Genomic DNA, 20,952 nt, shown 5'->3' with positions numbered 1-20,952 from the left:
TTACAAACATTGACACCCATTTAATTTGTTGTGTATTTTATATTTTCAAGGCATCCTGACGTTCACCATCTTCCTTGGTCTAGCTGTAGGTTTTCCTATTATAACCTTCCCATTTTGTTTATACTTGCACCGGATTTTAGACTCATCTTTTGCCACACTCCTTGTTGGATTTCATTCTTGAAGGAGTTTTATAATCCTTTCCATTCTTTCAATTGACAGCTCTCTTGTTGGAGCCATGTTTCCTTTCAAAAAGTCTAAGGTTAGGTATGTAAGCACTCACTTTTAACTGCAGACTAATTTGCATTTTTAGACTTATGCTGGTATTTGTTTTAGAAATGCAAATTGCAAGGTGATTCCATAATTTTTCCTCAACAGTGAGTGATTCCATAATTGTTTATTCTACTTGATCTGGAAAAAAATATGCCATTTATGAAAACAATTCAATTTAACTTAATGAAGCCAGAAAGTTCAGCTATTAAACATACATTGTTTTTTGTCATATCTGTGACTTGTTTATTTGCTAGGAAGTAAAAAAAAAAAAGCCAGGTGAACATAATCTAAGAGTGGCGATTCCATCATTTTTGCCAGTGGTTATAGAATGGTCTTGATATGTATTAGTTTCTATATTGTATAGAGAAAACATGCAGCACTTTAATAATATTATCTACTGTATATCTGTATTGAATTTATTACATGAAAGATGTGTTGAAATTTTGTTAGGTGTAATATTTTGAGCAATCTTACATGAAAAAAATAATAAAGATGTTCTGCACTCCACTAAAAGTAGAAAAAAGATCAATCGCACTTTCACATGGATATTAAAATTTTTGAGGCATGACAAAGACTACACTAAAAAGTTTTCACCCAAACTCTCCCGCCCCCATATTTACCAACTTGTCTGTCTAAAATACATTATGTGTTAACATGAACACAAACATGAACGAGGTGAAAATCTTAATAAATGTGTTTAATACAAAGAAAACCTGCAGATATTTTAGAGCCAAAACAAAAATATAGAAAGATGACAGAGAGAAATCAGAACATGAAGTTGTCGAGTCCATCCTCCATAAACTGCTTATAGATGGCCATGAACTTTGCCACGAAGGCCTCCAGGTGGTAAATGGCTTTGCTGCCCAACTGTAGTCTGTGTTCATAGTAGGCTGCCATTTGTGCCACCTCAGGTTTTAGATGGCCATCACAGTTACTGAGCAGCTCACACACAAGCCCCTGCACAGTCAAGAGACACAAAATGACTGCAAATTTAACTGACTTGAAGAAAATTATTTTAAATGGATTTAAGGAGCTCTGAACTGGTGAGCACATAAGAGAGTGCAATATAATCAGACCATACCTTCATGATGATTTCTGCTGGAATACAGTGAGTTAATAGTTCATAAAGTCTTGCCCGAACCTCCAAAAGTCTTGAAAGAAATGAACAAATTAAGATTTCTATCAATTAATTACATAATACCCATAACAAGGTAAACATTCAGGTCATTCAGACTAAAGCTCATAGTAAAAAGCAGCTGTAAAACACAACTGCAAACACTGATTGACTACCCTGACTCGAATAATATCCTTGACGAGTAATGAGAGGACAGAACACCATTAGCCAATGATTTGTTGTTTTTTCAGGCAAATATGATGTGCTACATGATCATTTACTAATTTGTTTCCCTTTGTCTGTATTAATGCACTTAAGTGGCCTGGCCATGTGTTATAACACTATGTTAGCCTTCACTTTTTAGCAGAGTCAGTTAGGTTTCTGGGCAACTTTTACTTGGATAGAGGGCTAGCTAATGTATTTATCATTTGTCCACCCCTGGATACTTTAACACCCTATAGTTGTAATTGTTCAAAGAGCCCAAGTTGGCTTGGTAGTGAGACACCACACCTAGACATACAGTACTAACCTTTGTGGGCTCTGCTGATTGACGATGGCGTTAGCCGTCTCTCTGAGGTACACTTCCCAGTCTGTTTCAGGGATGTCCTGATCTGCAGAAAAAGGATACCTGAAGACAGGTACATAAAAAGATCAGCTGTTTTTCCCTGCAGCAGGTACTGTTTATGTACACAAATGATGTCTACAGTTTCCTTTGATTAAAAAAAGTTACATGTTTAGAGAGATACAATGCTGTGATAAAGTATTTGTATCGTGATTAATTCTGTTTTTGTCTCTCTCTCATACTAAATTGTTTCAGAAATTAAAACAAAATCTAAGATAAAATAAAGGCAACCTGAAAAAACACAAAATACAGTTTATATGATGTTATTTATTGGAGCAAAAAAGTTATCCAATACCAATTGGGCCTGTGTGAAAATGCATTTGCCCTATAGTACTAATTCCCCAAACCTATGAAATTGCATTCATAACGGGGTTCAGCTGGACTAGACGCAACCAGGCCTGATTACTGCAAACCCTGTCCAATCAAATCAACACTTAAATAGAACTTTTTCAACAGCATGAGGTTGGTTAAAAGGTCTAACCCAGTTACACACTATGATTGAAACACATCAGTCTAGAAAGGGTTACAATGCTATTTCAAAGGACTTGTGACTCCAAATGACCATCATCTGCAAAATGGAAAAAATCGGCACAGTGGTGAACCTTCCCAGAAGTAGCCAACCTTCCAAAATTCCCCCAAGAGCACAGCAACGACTCATCCAGGAAGTCACAAAAGACCCAAGCACAATATTAAAGGACCTAAAGGCCTCTCTTGTCACTGCTAACCCAGAAGAACATTAAGCCTTGTCTGAATTTTGCCAAAACACACCTTGATGATCCTCAAACCTTTTGGGAGAATGTTTGGGAGAAATTAAGGAGTCAAAAGTGGAACTGTTTGGAAGACAGGGGTCCTATTACCAAACACCAGTTTCCATAAAAAGTATATACCTACAGTCAAGCATGGTGGTGGAAGTGTGATGGTGTGGGGATGCTTTGCTGCTTCAGAGCCTGGGCAACTTGCAATAATTGAGGGAATCATGAATTCTGCTCTTTACCAGAAAATACTAAAGGAAAATGTCTAGTCTTCAGACTGTAAGTTGAAACTCAAGCACAACTGGATTAAGCAGCAAGACAATGACTAGGTTTACATGGACAGCAGTAATCTAATTATTGACCTTACTCTGAGTAAGACAATATTGTGATTAAGGTGTTTACATGAGTCCCTTTTAGAATACTCCTTTCATGTACCTGTTTTACATGTTATAGAACATAGTTTGATTAACAGCACGCGTCATTACGTCACCGTGCCACGCCATCCGACGTACCTCCAGAGTTTCCAGTATCAACATACAGTTTGTCTTCGTTATGGCACCGTATACAGTTTTGGGTGTTTTTATTTAAAAATTTTACGAACGCTTCAAATGCAGTTAATTATTTGACATGCTGGTTTTTTCCCCCCAATTATTTGTCTTAGAGTCAATGCTCCGGTACACGCTTGATAGAGTGGCTCTACTCACAGACCAGTTGACAATTAGAACGTAAATGGTGTTAAACCAAATTGGTAGTATTTCCAACAGCATGGAAGGAGAGCCTAGTGAACTATAGAAAATCTCTTGGTGATGCTAGAAAAGTCTCTCTCTCCACCTTAATAGGAGATAACAAAAACAATGAGATTTCTATTCAACACTGTAGCAAAATTAACTAGGAACAAAACCACTACAGAAAGAGGCACACAATCACTTCATAGCAGCGAAGATTTCATGAATTTTTTCATTGGTAAAGTTGAAAATATTAGATGTGAAATTCAGACTATTAAATTAAAACCAGACAGTATTATAATTAACCCTATAGATGCATATAGGCCTATATGCATATGCCTAGCATTATCTGATCAACATTTAGAATGTTTTACTCACCTTAGAGAGACCGAACTAACTTAATTAATCTCTTCAGCAAAATCATCAACGTGCATACTCGATCCCTTACCTACACGTTTCTTTAAACAGATTTGTCCAGAAGTAATTAAAACGCTTCTAAATATAACCAATTCTTCCCTTAGCACTGGCTATGTACCTAAATCATTTAAATGAGCAGTTATTAAACCCCTGATTAAAAAACCTGACCTTGACCCCTCTCAACTGTCCAGCTATAGACCTATATCAAATCCCCTCTTTTTCTCCATGATCTTAGAAAAGGTTGTAGCACAGCAGCTATGCTTGTACCTACATAGGAACAACATTCATGAAATGTATCAGTCGGGGTTTAGGCCTCATCATAGCACAGAGACAGCGTTAGTTAAAGTAGTAAACGACCTACTACCGGCCTCTGATCAGAGTTGTGTTTCGTTGCTTGTATTACTCGACCTTAGTGCAGCTTTTGATACTATAGATCATACTATTCTCCTTGATAGATTAGAAAATATTGTTGGAATTAAGGGAACAGTCCTCTCCTGGCTCAGGTCCTATTTGATCAATCGTTATCAGTTCGTAGATGTAAATGGCGACTTCTCCACGCATGCCGAGGTTAAATTTGGCGTTCCACAAGGTTCTGTTTTAGGCCCACTGCTTTTTACTTTATATATGCTACCTCTAGGTCAAATTATTGATAAACATGGAATTAGCTTCCACTGTTATGCTGATGATACACAGCTGTATGTTTCAGCAAAGCCAGATGACAGACAGCAGCTTAGTAAAGTTGAGGAATGTGTAAAGGATATTAGACGTTGTATAACAGTGTAAATTTGCTGTCCCCTCAAAAAACTCACACAGCCATTAATGTCTAAACCGCTGGCAAAAAAAGTGAGTACACCCCTAAGTGAAAATGTACAAATTGGGCCCAATTAGCCGTTTTCCCTCCCCGGTGTCATGTGACTTGTTAGTGTTACGGGTCGGCTGTGGCTCAGGTGGTAGAGCGGGTTGTCACTAATCGTAGGGTTCACGGTTCGATTCCTGGCCCACGTGACTCCACATAACCGAAGTGTCCTTGAGCAAGACACTGAACCTCAAGTTGCTCCCAATGGCAAGCTAGCGCCTTGCATGGCAGCTCTGCTAGCATTGGTGTGCGAGTGTGTGTGTGAATGAGAACCAGTGCAAAGCGCTTTGGATAAAAGTGATATAAGTGCCCCATTTACCATGATACAAGGTCTCAGGTGTGAATGGGGAGCAGGTGTGTTACATTTGGTGTCATCGCTCTCACACTGGTCACTGGAATTTCAACATGGCACCTCATGGCAAAGAACTCTCTGAGGATCTGAAAAAAAGAATTGTTGCGCTACATAAAGATGGCCTAGGCTATAAGAAGATTGCCAAGACCCTGACACTGAGCTGCCGCACCGTGGCCAAGACCATACAGTGGTTTAACAGGACAGGTTCCACTCAGAACAGGCCTCACCATCATCAACTAAAGAAATTGAGTGCACATGCTCAGCATCATATCCAGAGGTTGTCTTTGGGAAATAGACGTATGAGTGCTGCCAGCATTGCTGCAGCAATGCCTGTCAGCCTGTCAGTGCTCAGACCATACGCCGCACACAGCATCAAATTGGTCTACATGGTTGTCGTCCTAGAAGGTAGCCTCTTCTAAAGATGATGCACAAGAAAGCCCGCAAACAGTTTGCTGAAGACAAGCAGACTAAGGACATGAATTACTGGAAACATGTCCTGTGGTCTGATGAGACCAAGATAAACTTATTTGGTTCAGATGGTGTCAAGCGTGTGTGGCGGCAACCAGGTGAGGAGTACAAAGAAAAGTGTGTCCTGCCTACAGTCAAGCATGGTGGTGGGAGTGTCATGGTCTGGGACTGCATGAGTGCTGCCGGTACTGGGATGCTACAGTTCTTTGAGAGAACCATGAATGCCAACATGTACTGTGACATAGTGAAGCAGAGCATGATCAGTATGCAGTATTCCAGCAAGATAACTACCCCAAACACACCTCCAAGACGACCACTGCCTTGCTAAAGAAGCTGAGGGTGAAGGTGATGGACTGGCCAAGCATGTCCCCAGACCTAAACCCTATTGAGCATCTGTGGGGCATCCTCAGACGGAAGATGGAGGAGAACAAGGTCTCGAACATCCACCAGCTCCGTGATGTCATCATGGAGGAGTGGAAGAGGACTCCAGTGGCAACCTGTGAAGCTCTGGTGAACTCCATGCCCAAGAGGGTTAAAGCAGTGCTGGAAAATAATGGTGGCCACACAAAATATTGACACTTTGGGCCCAATTTGGACATTTTCACTTAGTTGCCAGCCGTTTAAACATTAATGGCTGTGTGTTGAGTTATTTTTAGGGAACAGCAAATTTACACTGTTATACAAGCTGTACACTCACTACTTTACATTGTAGCAAAGTGTCATTTCTTCAGTGTTGTCACATTAAAAGATATCAAATATTTACCAAAATGTGACGGGTGTACTCACTTTTGAGAGATACTGTATTTGTTTACTCAAGCCTACCATGACTAGACTTTCTGTTACGCTAAGCACAGTCCTAACAATCTCTTCTCTCCCTCTCACCTTCTATCGAGCCACACATGATTTTAGGGAGATACTAGAGATCCTGATCCTCTCTGCTCTCCAGACCTGCCTGATCTGTTTCAGATGTCCTACCGCTGGATGGAGCTCTCATCTACTCTAATTCCAGATTGTTGGGACTACGGCTTGTCCTACGGCCAAACAGACTTCATATAAAATAATAAAATATAAAAGTTCATATAAAAGTTCATAATGAACTTTTTACACTATCTGTTGTTACCCAGATGAGGATGGGTTCCCTTCTGAGTCTGGTTCCTCTCAAGGTTTCTTCCACTTGACATCTTAGGGAGTTTTTCCTTGCCACCGTCGCGACGGGCTTGCTCAATTGGGATAAATTCGCACATTTAAAATATGTATACCGTGTTTATATGTTTCTGTAAAGCTGCTTTGAGACAATGTCTATTGTAAAAAGCGCTATACAAATAAAATTGAATTGAATGCTGTACGTGCAAATAGACGACTGCTTGAAACCATGGGCTGCGTCCCAAATCGCATACTTACCTACTATATAGTAGCTGAAATACATGTATTTCGTCTACAACAGGCCTAGAGCAGGCAAGTCCATGGTTTGGGATGCAGCCGTGCTCTCGTTTGCCGTGAAACAGTTGAGCACTGCTGTGTGTGATCGTGTCCTGTTGCAAAATGCGGTGAAAACTCTCACACGACGTTAATAATGTGATTAAGGTGTTTACATGTTTATAATACACGTCGAGAATGTGACTAAAACAGGAACACTCCACGTCTTAATTCAATTTGTGTTTACTTCGAGTATGACTTTAATCGGATTAAGGTAATTAAAAATTGCTGTTTACATGGTAGTTTCTTAATCGGGTTAATATTGGATTATTGTTGTCCATGTAAACGCACTGAGTGATCCAAGGCATAGGAGTAAGTACTAGTCCAAGAAGTAAGTGAAGTTACTTCTTTTAATTTCACCTACGGAACCAGCTTCCGATAACTACAGCTATTGGAAATATTTGGTTGCAGTTATTGCTGCTAGAGGTGGCACAACCAGATATTAAGTTTAAGGGGGCAATTCATTTTTCACATTGGTGATAAGTTATCCAACACCTTTTTGGCTTCAATAAAAAATAAAATCTGTATTGTGTGTTTACTCAGGTTGCCTTTATGTTATATTTCATTTGAAGATCTAAAACTATTTAGTATGATGTATACACAAAAACAGAAGAAACCAAATACTTTTTTCACATCACTGTACATAACTCTGTTTCACATCAAAAGATCTGCATCTAGTCTTGCCCCTGTCATAATCATTGGCCATCACTCACTGTTGCACTCGACAGGCCTCACACATGAGAAGAGCTTTGCGAAGGTTGCGACCTGACTTCTCGGCGATCCGTTTGGCCAGCTCAGGTGGGAGAATAAGCCCTTCCTTTTTGCACACGCTCATCATAACACTGCACACCTGAAATAGTGAATGAACTGAAAGGTCACACACACAAAACCTTTCAGTGGTCAGCCAGCTGCCTTCTAACCTCCACCAGGCTGTAACTGCATGATGTGCTCAAGTTAAACTATACTGGTGTACAATGATGAAATAGGGATGTCAAGAGATCCAGTAATGAAAACACTAAAAGACCGGTTTCATTAATTTAACAATGAAAAAAGTTAACTTTGTTTAAAGTTAAGTAAAGATTGAACAATATGCAACATAAGTTAATATGGAATAGCTTTCTTTGGAGACAGCTTTTACACATGGATGTGTTGTTCCTTTCATTTTTCATGGCCTCTCACAATTGATAAACTTTCAAGAAGCTGCGTTAACATGAAGTGTAGCTGTGTTGAAGCAGATAATCATAGCCACCTAGATTTTAGCCTAATTTGAGTCACTCAGCTAGTCTAGTGAAAAAATAAGTACACCCCATGGAAAAAGTTTTTTTTTTTTTAAGTTATATATATATATATATTATATATATATATATATATATATATTTGGACAAGCAAGCATTTGATTATCTTTGAAACAGTACCTATTAATAAAGTTGATCTACTTGAACAAAACCCACAAGGAAACTTATTTTTTTCAATCATTTATTCAACAGAAATATCAATAGATGTGATATTCTTCTGTGGAAAAAGTAAGTACACCCTTGTCGCCAGAAGCTAGTATTGCCCCTTTTAGCAGAAATAATTTTTTTGAAGGCGTTTTGCATAATTGTCCACCAGGCTTGCTGGTATTTTGGACCACTCTTCCATGCAATATTTTTTCAGTTACAGGATGTTTGAGGGTTTTCTTACATGTACTGCCAGTTTCAAATCCCCCCATAATATTTCAATGGGATTAAAATCTGAGCTTTGACTAGACTATTCCATAACCCTCCATTTCTTCTTTTTGAACCATTCCTTGGTGGATTTGCTAGTGTGCTCAGGATCATTATCCTGTTGAAAAGTCCACTTTCGGTTCAACTTCATCTTTTGGACATATGGCCTGACATTATCTTCAAGCATTCTTAGATGTGATGCAGAATTCATAGTTGAATCAATGAATGAACCGGTCCAGTCCCTGAGGCAGTGAAGCAACCCCAAACCATCACATTCCACCACTGTGCTCCACAGTAGGTATGAGGTGCTTCTCCTGAAAAGCTGTCTTTGGTCAACACCAAACATGTCTTCTGTTACTGTGGCCAAACAACTCTGATTTGTCTGTCTAGAGCAGTGGTTCTCAAATAGGGGTACGCGTACACCAAAGGGTACTTGGGGGTACGTGAAAGAAAGTGGAAACTGACATTTAGGAATATATCATGAAAATAGGCTATTGTAATTTTTTTTAAATACAAAATTAGGACTACACAAATATACATTGAAAATAAATTCATAAATTTACAATGCATTTAATTTTATTTCCTTATTTATTGAACATCAGGAGCAGTGTATGCGGCAATAGCGTAGGAGAGGTTGGGACAAAATGGACAGGTAGATTCTTAAAAGTGGACAAGATTCCTCCTCTAGAAGACACAGTATATTGATACACTGATACAGTACATCACCTTTATTAATAGGCACTGTTTCATAGAGGATCAAATGTTTGCTTGCCCAAATGTCACACACACGATAAATAAATAAATAAATAAATAAATAAATAAATAAATAAATTTACAAAATCCTATTTCCATGGGGCATATCTGTCTGGCTTTCCAACTACCTCACTATCAAACATAAAAGCCTGTGTTATATATGATATGGTTTGAGGGGTTAGTGTAGCTACCTCCTCAGTGCTTGGCAGTGGCACTCTTACAGCCAGGCACCTGCTCCTGATGGGAGAGATCACTTTAGAGGTGGAGTTGCAGCACAGGATGAGGCGACAGGTGCCCATGTATTTCTCCATGGTACGGCGCAGGGCATGTTGCGCGTCTTTGGTGAGCCGGTCCACCTCCGTCAGAAGAACCACTGCAGTTGTAAGAAGAACATGAGGCATTCTGCACTTACAAACACTGCAAAAAAATTATAAACCTTTATAGATATTCAGACACTGTCAAAATCATGACGACACACTGGAGAGTAACAAAGGGTAAGAATACAGATAAGTAGTACATGTGTGCAGCCAATAGTGATAAACATACAAGCATATACAACTTATGTTGAATGTAAACAAAATGAAAATCTTTACTGACCTTTGAACTCTCTCTGTGTGCTGGATTGTATCTGCTGTGACTGAGCCACTGTTTTGATTAGCTCTTGGATGACGACACGGTCACTGTTTCCTGCATCACTACAAACCCAGACACACCAATGGGTCAGGCACCAGTCAAAATATTGAGAAATATGACTCAGTTAAAATAATAGCACCCACAGTATGTGGCAGCTTACCTTGGATTCACCTCCAAATGGTAGTTACTTGCAATTGTGTTGATTTCAATCTTTTTTTTAGATGGAGCCTGTATGGAGAAATATTTATCAATGCAATAATCAGAAACTGGTGCTGAAATTATTAAACCTATCATTTCTAGCGTACAGATTTAATCACTGGAGACTTCTCCAAGCATTTAATACCTCTGAAAGGAGTTTTCAGAACATAATGATAGTGCTTACTACAATGGACTGGTGTTCAATCCGGAGCTTCTCCACCCCAGCACCATACAGCTCACGGAGGAGACACATAATTCGGGTCTTTTTGCCAGCACCTGATGGACCATAAACAAGCAGGTGCGGGAAATCACCACATTGTACCTGTATGAAACATTATAGGAAGAAAGCACACTTATGGTCATTTGCAACAATAACATTAATTATAAAAATATACATAAAAATGTCTCGTGCTCTAAACATGTACTTGATTTTGAACTTTTTAAAGGAAAATGTTCCAACAAAATGGTCAGAAAAATGAATGTTAATAAGGTTTCATATGCTCTGGTCACATTTTACTGTCCTTCATTTGTGTAAGTATTTAATCGTCATTGTATAAGTAAGAAAAGTAATGATGTTTCTTTTAAAGTGATACACAGAATCTATCAAGTGAAAGCCAATTTAATGTTTAAAAAAAAAATTGTTTTAGGTTTATATTAAATGGCAAGTACAACCCCAATTCCAAAAAAAGTTGGGACGCTGTGAAGAATGTAAAGAAAAAGAGAATGCAATGATTTGCAAATCTCATAACCCCATATGTTATTCACAACGGAACACAGAAAACATATCAAATGTTTAAACTGAGTTATTTTACCATTTTAAGGAAAAAAAATAAGGCAATTTTGAATTTGATGACCGCAACACATCTCAAAAAAGTTGGGACGGGGCATCCTCTGGCTATTTATTTTTAGTAACACTTACTTCTCCAGCCTTTTGTTGCCCTGTCCCAACTTTGAGACGTGTTGCAGCCACCAAATTCAAAAATACCTGTTTTTTTTTTTTTTTTTTTTACTTAAAATGGTACATTTACTCAGTTTAAACATTTGAAACGTTTCCTCTGTTCTATTGTGAATAACATATGGGGTTATGAGATTTGCAAATTATTGCGTTTTGTTTTTATTTACATTTTACACAGCATCCTAACTTTTTTGGAATTGGGATTGTACAATTAATTTTCTAAAAAGATCTGGGGAAATACTGAACATATATTTTGTATAAATTCTTATACTTCTCATTCTCAGAGGGAAATTGTGCACTTCCTTAACAAGAGTCTTAATACAAATCTTGCCAATACACAACTGTAATTTTAAAAGAAGACAAATATATATTATTGATTTGTTGTCACATACATCACAGGAAAACCTTTCTTTTGTAGGTTTTTTTTGTCTTCAAGGTTTTCTAACTTATGATATTTATGTACTTTAATTATTCAACCTGTATAATGTATTATTCGAAATAAGAAAGCAAAACTTTCTACTAATTTTACCCCAACCTCACTACTAATTTACACATTAAATTATTGTATGGGACACTGACCACATGCAGATTTGTGTATTTGTTTAATATGTGAAGCATTTTTGTATGCTTGTTCAAGCTATAACTATAAACTTTTAACTGGATATAACAAAATAATAATAATAAAAAAAAAGTCTCTCTCTGTAGCATAGTAATTGTGTTTTATCCCAAAGCATATGCAGAAGCACGCGCCTTCTGTGTCTAAGTGGATGTTTATTATACAGCTGGGGAGTCTGAACTCACTGAGTTTAAACTGTCTAGTAAGTTTGTTAATGTGAGAAAACCCCAGTACACTTTGGTATTACAGCCATCTAATTAGTTCATACTATTTTCTGTTCTTAATTGCTAGTCCCGGAAAAATGAACTCGTTATTCCGTAGAAGCAGCGGTTTACATGTACACAACTGATGTTTTATCTCTCGGCTTGTTACAGAACATACACAAGCTGGCTAACATCCTAGCTAACTAGTAATGTACCGAGCTTTGTGCAGTCCTTACCAGACTTTTGAGCTGATTTGCTTGTTCTTTATGATAGTCCAGCTTCGCCAGAGACGTTGGTCTGTACTTATCAACCCACAAACTCATTTTGTTTTAGAAATGAGTGAACTTTTAATCAGACTTGTGTCTGAGCGCGCAGTCTTATTGCTGCTCCCGCGAAATACAACAAAACCGCGCGCGCACACACAACTGTTCACACGGATGTAGTACGGAAGGCGCCGAGGGACAAAATGATAGCGTTTGGTAATAGAGACTGAAGGCCGGGCTGCTTTTCAATAACCAAACTGATGCTTCCAAGTTTCCTCGCTCTTCCGTCCTCCAGCCCGTGACCAGGGTGTTTATCATTTCTTATTTGTGCATCCTCATTTCCTTTCCTTGCTTCTTTTCCTTGCATCTTAGCTCCATTGTAAGCAAATTATTATTTAATTATATTTCACACAAAATACCAGGACATCATCAAAGAACTTATTGTTTGAGATTGTGTCTGATGTAATGTTCCCCTTGATATAATGTGGCAAATGTAATGTTCCCCTAGAACCTTTACAGTAATATCAGTACAGTGTACAGTGAGGCTCCACTTGCACAGATCCCCAACCTCATAAATTTTCTCAATAGCCTTCTAAAACATTCTCTAACACAGAAATCTGTTTGAAATGCTGGGCATTGTAACTTGTGTTCTGAAATGGCAGAAGTACTTTATCAGTAACTGTCTAGTCCTCAAACTATGTACACTATTTGCATCAGTAGGCAAAAAGAATAGTCTGAATAGTGCTGTGAGTGCACTATATTATAACATGCTTTGTTGAACCACTTTTTGTGTCGCAATATTTATTTATTTATTTTTTAATTGATTTACTATCACTATCTTACACACCTGTCACCTTTTCAGTGGGAGATACAGTAGTGGATATGCACTTATTTTCAGGGCCACCTGAAATGGTTCTGTCCATGGTTCAGTCCACAACACCTGGCGATGAGCTATGCACCTGAGAGGGTGACAAAGTGTGTGTTTATGCACAGATGACACTTCATCCTTACAGTAGGCTTTTCAAAAAGGTGTCGCTTACTTTTAGTTTTAGTCCTCACTTTTTGATGTTCAGAGTCAAGACAAGAAATACCAGACCACACACTGTGCACAATATAGACACTATACACAGGATTGGTGCACACATTACAAATGTTGATTTCACATAAGTATGAGTTTACCATCCACTAAGGAAGGTTTTCATGAACAATCTTTCGTGCATTTATTCAACAATACAATCCAGACATTCAGTACAGAAGCATGATTGTGAGTGCGATATTGCTTTTATACAAAAGAAATTAATATGAAGTAAGTGATATTTTGGACACAATATGGACATAAAATGATCAGTTTATTTTTGCTCCGCTAGAGGAAATAGGGACTGGCACCCTGTCCAGGGTGTACCCCACCTTGTGCCCGCTGCTCCCTGGGATAGGCTCCAGGTTCCCCGTGACCCTGAAAAGGATTAAGCGGTATAGAAGATGGAGGGATGGATGGATGGATAGAGGAAATAGATCCTGAAGAAGCCACACACTTTATAGCACTTTGACTAACTGGCTGGCTAGCTCACATTCATTTGAACATTCCCTTTAAAGGTTCTTCTGGTGAAATTGGCATTCCTTCATCCTTTTCATCTAGGCTATATCTGATGAACTTTAATATTTTAAGTCAAAAGTTAGATTCCTGAAAAGTATCATTCAACCTGTCCATTGATGATGCCACTAACACTACTGTAATAACCATTTCGAACAAGGAGATGGACTGTTATGTAGCGAACACAGATGAGCGGAGTGATACACACAGTCAAACATTCCAGTGTGGTTATACTAAATATAAGCACTCTTGGAACCAATCAAATTAGTGGACCAGAACTAATTCTTGTATAATGTAAGACAAATAATTAAATAATAATTTGAGATTTTGTGGGGTTACATGAGATCAAGATGAGATTTTAACACTTACCAATTGATAAGTGTTAAAATGTTAATTATGAAGACTTCTAGATACCATTTGAACCATCTGTCTAAAGCAAAAAAAAAAACTATTTGCTGTTAAATTGCTTATTTGCACATACTGTAAATACCATGCTTACCTATCAGGAGAGTTACACTGCCTCTGCAATATTTAAACTTAGCCCGTTTAATATTGGAACAGATGGACTGGCTGCTTCAAATGGACCATTAATTGCATAAAGGCTTTTACAGGCAAGGAGTTAAAATTCCTTCTCATCCATGTTGTGGTAGTGTGTTTGTAGCATAAATGAAGCAGAAAGTTTAGGGAACAAAAGTGGGATATTTCAACCTTATTTTAAAATATGTTAAACTTCTAATAAGTTACAGTTTAGTGCACACTGTTAGAAGTGTACTAATATATGCAGCACATTTTCCATGTCCCTTACAATGCGTGTTGCAGCAGGTTTTAATAGCATGCATAATGTGGTTTGTGTGTGTGTGTGTGAGTGTGTGTGTGTGCGCGTGCATGTGTGTGTGTGAGTGGTGGAGGAGCCTTCAATAAAAAAACACATCATATAATTCATTTCATAGTTGGCAAAAACAGCATAGAGTCTCTTATCGGATAATAACTCCAGTGCGTGTAATATGGAAAAAGTCTAATATTATAGTGTCAGAGGAATCCTTGTCCACCAGAAATGGAATGGAAACTACTACTACAACTGTGCACTGTTCCAAGGCCGAGGCATAACAGGAATGCTTTACAGGTGAGGAGGGCATATGCAGAGGAATTTCAAAAGTCTGAATCATTTAAAATCATATGGAGTCCGGATCATATTTAACATGGTAACTGCTGTTTGTCAGAGCTGTGACAAATACATTTTATTTAAATTTAGTACTTTGTGTATGACTATTGTTATATTTGTATTTGTTAATTTAGCAGATGGTTTAATCCTAAGGGATCAAAATGTAAGTAAATCAAAATATAAGAAATTGGTATCATGTTATGGTTTTACTAACATGATCTTCAACCAGAGGTGTTAAATGCATTGGGTAATATTTTACACAATTACACAAACCCTTTATACAATTTAAGTACTGCTATGTGCTTACTGCGAACTAACCCTATAGGCAGTACACTTTTTTTCATTGCCATACGTATGTGAGGTGATCTGAAAAAATCAGGTTGTGACCAAGATTGAGTTTTGCTTCCTATAGCATACTGTACTTGTGACCTGTACATCATATATATATATATATATATATATATATATATATATATATATATATATATATATATATATATATATATATAAATTATTATTTTTTAAAATTTCTGCCTAGGATAAAGATCATATAAGTCAGATGAGGAGACAGTTTAACAAACACGTAATATTTTTCATTTTTATTTATTGCATATAAAATTCAATGTAAGTTAAATTGATAAAAAGTTGTTTTGAGAGAACTAATGTGTTGGTGTCTTTCAGTTAAATTGGAATTGGAATCTTTAAAAAAAATCTACTTATTTATTTATTTATTTATTTATTTATTTATTTATTTACTTTTTGGGATAATCAGATTTTCAAATGCTTTAACTTTACTTGACTTGACTTTAACTTGACTTTACTATGATTGAGATTATTGCAAAATAGACAAAGATTTAATTACAGAAAAGCCCATAGTAAGTTGAAGGGTCCCAGGCTACTATTGATATACAAACACTGCTACAAAAAGTTTAAGGTCAATATAAAGGAAATGCTAGCTAATGTTTCATCTAAAACTTGACTTGCATACCCATGAGCCTTTAAATACAAGAACAGATGTGAATCCTCTCTCTCTCTCTCTCTCTCTCTCTCTCTCTCTCTCTCTCTCTCTCTCTCTCTCTCTCTCTCTCTCTCTCTCTCCTTGGCACCACACTGCCTCTTTCCCTAAGAGTCTCCTCCTCCTCCTATCTTTGAAGGTACTCACTTAGGTCAATGTGACCCTAGAGCGGGTAGTTTCAGAAACGCTGAATTTATAAAAGGATATTTGAATGTAAAGGTTTCTGTCTTACTGATAGTGACCTCGTCCCATATCACCTCAATGGACTGCTTAAGATTCAGGTAACCATTTCTCATTATTTCCCATATAGCACTATCTTTGTCATTGTTGAAATGTGCATTATGGTGGTTTGGAAATGTATTGCAATTTGAGAGGATTTGTTCATGTAAAACTGTCATGATACTCTTTGATGCTCCATTTATACTTGAATGGTCTTGTTTTAGATTATACAATATTAAAAAATAATGCAATTATTTTTGTATTTAATATATTTTAATTGTACAAGTATGTATATCTTTAGGATCCATAGCACCACATGCAAATCCTACCACAAAGTAGCAGTGATAACTCGTCCTGACATATCCAGGCTTGAGAGCAGGTGCAGATTACAACATTCTGAATTATAATTATGAGCAGAATATCTAATAAGAGTTCCAACAGAATGGAAATTGGACTTTTCATAACAGGTTTTGGTTGAACTGAGGATAAAAAGGAAATGCAAGCACCATAATATTCTTTACCTTTCTTTTGTTTGCAGATTTCTGAAAGGCTCGTGGAAAAATAAACTGATCCCCAACCAATCTTCTTTCATCTAAAGGCTTTGTGAAGTTTTGTAGTTTCACAGTGAGAAATAACTTTGAACTGAGCAGGATGTATGGCTTTAGTGGCTCAGTAGTGGCTCTTCCAGTTCCCCAGAATTCCCAGACTATCCTGGGATCAGCATTCAGCCACCTGCAAGGGGAAATTTTGCCCCCATCCACCCAACTTAGCTTCCAGACTATGGGCTCTAAATCATTATGGCACTTAGGCAAGCTGTGTGACCAAAGAAATTTTGTCCTGGTAGAGGTTTCGCGGCCACTGCCCCGCATTATAAAACATAAGCCCAGCTCAATTGTTTTCTCAGAAAGGAATGACACAGTACAATATGATGATTGTGTCAGACCTGAACACAAACCCTTCAACTATGAGAGCTCAGATGGAGGGTCGCCCTCAGGACATGAGGATAACAACAGCAATGATGATGCTAGTGGTGTTTACCCTGGGCTGCACAGACAATTCATCATCAGTCAGAAACGCAAAAGTATACGCAGAGGCAGGTTAAGGAGAAGAAGGTCAAGAAAGGAACAGGATGCTTTACCCACTGTTACGGAAACAAAACCAGAGACCACAGTTACTGAGGTTAAGGAGGATGGGATCACACTCAATGAGGAACAGGTGAGAGTCTTTGCACTACAAAAACATTTGGGGTGACTATGGTTAAGGTGGTAGTGCGGGTTGTCCACTAATCGCAGGGTTGACGGTTTGATTGTTTTCTTTCCTGTCCTAGTTAAGTCTCAGTTAAGCTAAGTGTGCAGTACAGATTCCAAAGTACTATTATTACAGAACACTACAAAACACTATGTACTCAGACATTTTAACTACAGTAGTCTGAAATTCGGGACATGATCTAGATATTAAGCAAGTAAGTGCATCTTACAATCTTCATTAAGATGGTGTGAAAAGATTCCTGACAAGTTCTAGCTACTAAGGGGAAAAGGATATAAAAACATTATACTTGGAAGATTATTTAACATAATAAGGTGTTATGTTAGAAGAAGAATCATTGAAGAATAAAGAATCATTACATGCTTTTACAGCCCAGGGTCAGTTCCATTCCATGGTAAGAAACAGGTACACACTCTACATAGTACAAACTCTATGGCTATACATAGCAAATAAGTAATACTGGCACAATGCCTTTATGTTTCCCCCTTTTCCAGACCAGATAAACTGTTTGCTTTCTGAGATTTTTTTCCCATTTACAGTACAATTTCCAATTTTCTTTTCAATTTCTCACTTAAATATTGGAATAGTGTGAGTATGCCTACCACTTTGTTGCTCAAAATAATTATCCAATTATATTTTACTAAGTACTTTACTTCTTAATACCCACATCCTGTCAGGCATTTCAATGGCTTACCATAATTTTATTCCATAAAGTAAACTGCTTCTGTGATGTTTGCACCACACACATACTTAATAGTTAGAACGTGTTCAGCATTTTAGTGTATTTTATTAAAAATGTTTTTACCATCTTGTTCCCTAAAGTAACTACACGGTACTTTATACTTTGTATCATGAATGTACCTGGTTAATACCTAGTACTTAGTGGGCTGTAAAAGAAAGTGTTACTGTATTTTCTTTGCTATACATGATGGTTTGGTTTGATGTGGCTTTAGCTCTTATTAGAGGGCTTGATCAAGCTTCCCCACAAAACGAGGCTTTTAGGTTACTTTATAAAACACTGTGTTATATAGCAGTGTTGTTTTGGTGGAGGATTTTGTTATAACTCCAAAACCTTACCATAATGGAACATTTTTATGAACTAAAGCATATGTACTGTAATTATTCTTTTAGTAAGTTTCAATTAGAGCTCCCTGCAGTTGAACTTGCACTAACATGTTCAATTCTCAGACTTTTGGTGGTATCATCTTGAGCTTTTGTCTGATAAAAGTGGTTCAAATGTACCTAATTGGTTGAACAAATGTATTTTTCCTGAACAATTTTCATTCCCTGTGGTCCCCTTGAGGGCCTGTCCAAGAGCCCTTAGACCCTTCCCTAACTTCCTTTCTCTTTACAATACTGCTGTTTGAAGGTATAAAATACTGGTCTAAACCATCAGATGGCAAACTTCATTGTGGATTACATAAGCCCTGGAAGATATTTACAAATAGCTGAGACTGTGACCTTTATGTCAATTATTATTATAATTATGGACTAGATGTTATGGTACATTTATTTTAAAATCACAGTGAAAAGGAAATGAGCTTTGAAATTTGTACTATGGGAATTGAAGGCTGCCAGCATGTATATTCACTTCTGATAAACAGCTCTACAGCCAGACCCTCACATGATCATACCAACAGAGGGTGCTGTGCACATTTCTGTGCTTGATCTAAACTGTTATGTTCAGACAGGAAATGCACATGACATACTAGTTCCATTATCAGCCATTCTGTGCCACCTTAAATCCGGGTGGTGTCTGGTATTTATATGTTAATTGTGCAGCAAGGCAAATATAATGTAGTATAAGATTGGTTCTCACTTTTTTCTTTTTCTTTTGCTTAGTTTGCTTAGAGTTTTTTCTGTAGGGTTTGTCCTTTGTATAGAAAGGCATTTTGAGAAAGAACATTAAAAAAAAAAAATCCCTCAATTCATTTTGACCTTGCAAGAGGCCAGCTCCTGGACTCATGTCTCTTTCTGCCAAATACACAGCATTCTTCTAGGAAATGGATATTGTCTGAAACTCAAGTGGGGGTATGAATTGATAGATAACTCACTATAAATCATTTAAATTCAGCCCACAATGTTCAATGTGTGGTTTAGTGTTGGAGAAGGGCAGTATTTTGGAGCAAATTAAAATAAACAGCATTTGTGGTTAAATTTGCTTTTCAGTTCTGATTAATGATTGAGAATAGATCTCAGATTAAGGCCACGTTGCAAGGTCTGTGTCATGGATATGCCGGAACGAACTCGGGACTACGTTTGTTTTGATCATTATTAAATCTTAATCTACACTTGCATCCGCCTCAACCTCCATATTGTGCCAGAAAGCAAGACTGTAAAATGGATTCAACAGATTTTTTCTCCACCCAAGAGAGAATCCTGGCGTCCCTGAGGTTGAAACCAGAGGGGAGGGAATCTTGGGAGGGAGTCTCAGGGCCACAGAAGCATGGCTAAAAGCCATGCATAAGATCTTTCCCCACCCTCCCTTCCCTACTGCGGATCTCGCTCAGTCTGCCGAGTCAACAGAGAAAGACGCTCAGCCTCCCTGCTCGACTAAGGATGCTGCTCAGCATCCCTGTTCAGCTGAGGACATTGCTCCATCTCCCGTCTCGGCCAAGAGCTTTGCTTTGCCTCTCTGTTCAGCCTTGGAAGCCTGATTCACTTTGAGGTTAATGAGAATGCTATTTAAGTCATGGTTTGTACAGCATTGAGGGTCTTGCGTTGATTGTCTTATGTTGTCATGTCATGCTCTTCTGTCGTTTATATATTGTTTCATGTTTGTTTTCTAGTTCACTTACATTAGCATGTGTTCATAGTGCCAAAATAAATTAAACAATGTTAATAAAAACCCAGCACATCTCAAAGCTCAAACTGACCCTAAAACCTTGACTCATGACTAGCCATGACTGGCATGAATAAAATAATTGCTATAAGAATTATTGAACAATTCACACAACCAGCACATTCATATAGTGAAAGAAGTTTACTGTTTCATGTCATATGCATTTAACATAGTTACACAACCCACATGCACAATTGGTTTACTCATTTACATAGCTGTCCTTTGCATTATACATTTTCTGTACAAATAAAAAACATCCAGCTTGCTTATCTGAATAGCAAAATATTAATGTAATTCATCTTGTGTTTTCAAATGTGCACAAAAAAGAAAATCATGGTTCCAAATTGCCTAATTCTGTGTTCCTGACAATCCTGGTACTAGTCTTAATGAAAAATTTGGGCAGAAAACCTCTGGACTTTTCTGAGCATGGTCTGAGGCTAAGTTTAAAACTGACCCATTACATCTCTGGTGTCGCATC

At 37.7% G+C, this 20,952-nt stretch overlaps 1 protein-coding gene across 1 annotated transcript; it reads right to left on the bottom strand.

Annotated features, from left to right (window-relative positions):
- Positions 1 to 949: 949 nt before the first annotated feature.
- On the bottom strand, positions 950 to 12,521 carry rfc3 (replication factor C (activator 1) 3). The gene is given in 9 exon segments (NM_001200726.1): positions 950 to 1,227; positions 1,352 to 1,421; positions 1,914 to 2,012; positions 7,766 to 7,902; positions 9,703 to 9,884; positions 10,109 to 10,206; positions 10,305 to 10,372; positions 10,527 to 10,664; positions 12,353 to 12,521. Coding segments are annotated over 9 exon segments (1,071 nt in total). The 5' UTR covers positions 12,440 to 12,521; the 3' UTR covers positions 950 to 1,035.
- Between the last annotated feature and the right edge of the window lie 8,431 nt (positions 12,522 to 20,952).

The sequence above is a fragment of the Ictalurus punctatus genome, chromosome 16 (genome assembly GCF_001660625.3).
Source record: "Ictalurus punctatus breed USDA103 chromosome 16, Coco_2.0, whole genome shotgun sequence".
Classification (NCBI taxonomy): domain Eukaryota; kingdom Metazoa; phylum Chordata; class Actinopteri; order Siluriformes; family Ictaluridae; genus Ictalurus; species Ictalurus punctatus.
Note: the sequence above shows the minus strand (reverse complement) of the source record. Positions and strands in the feature narration are given on the sequence as shown.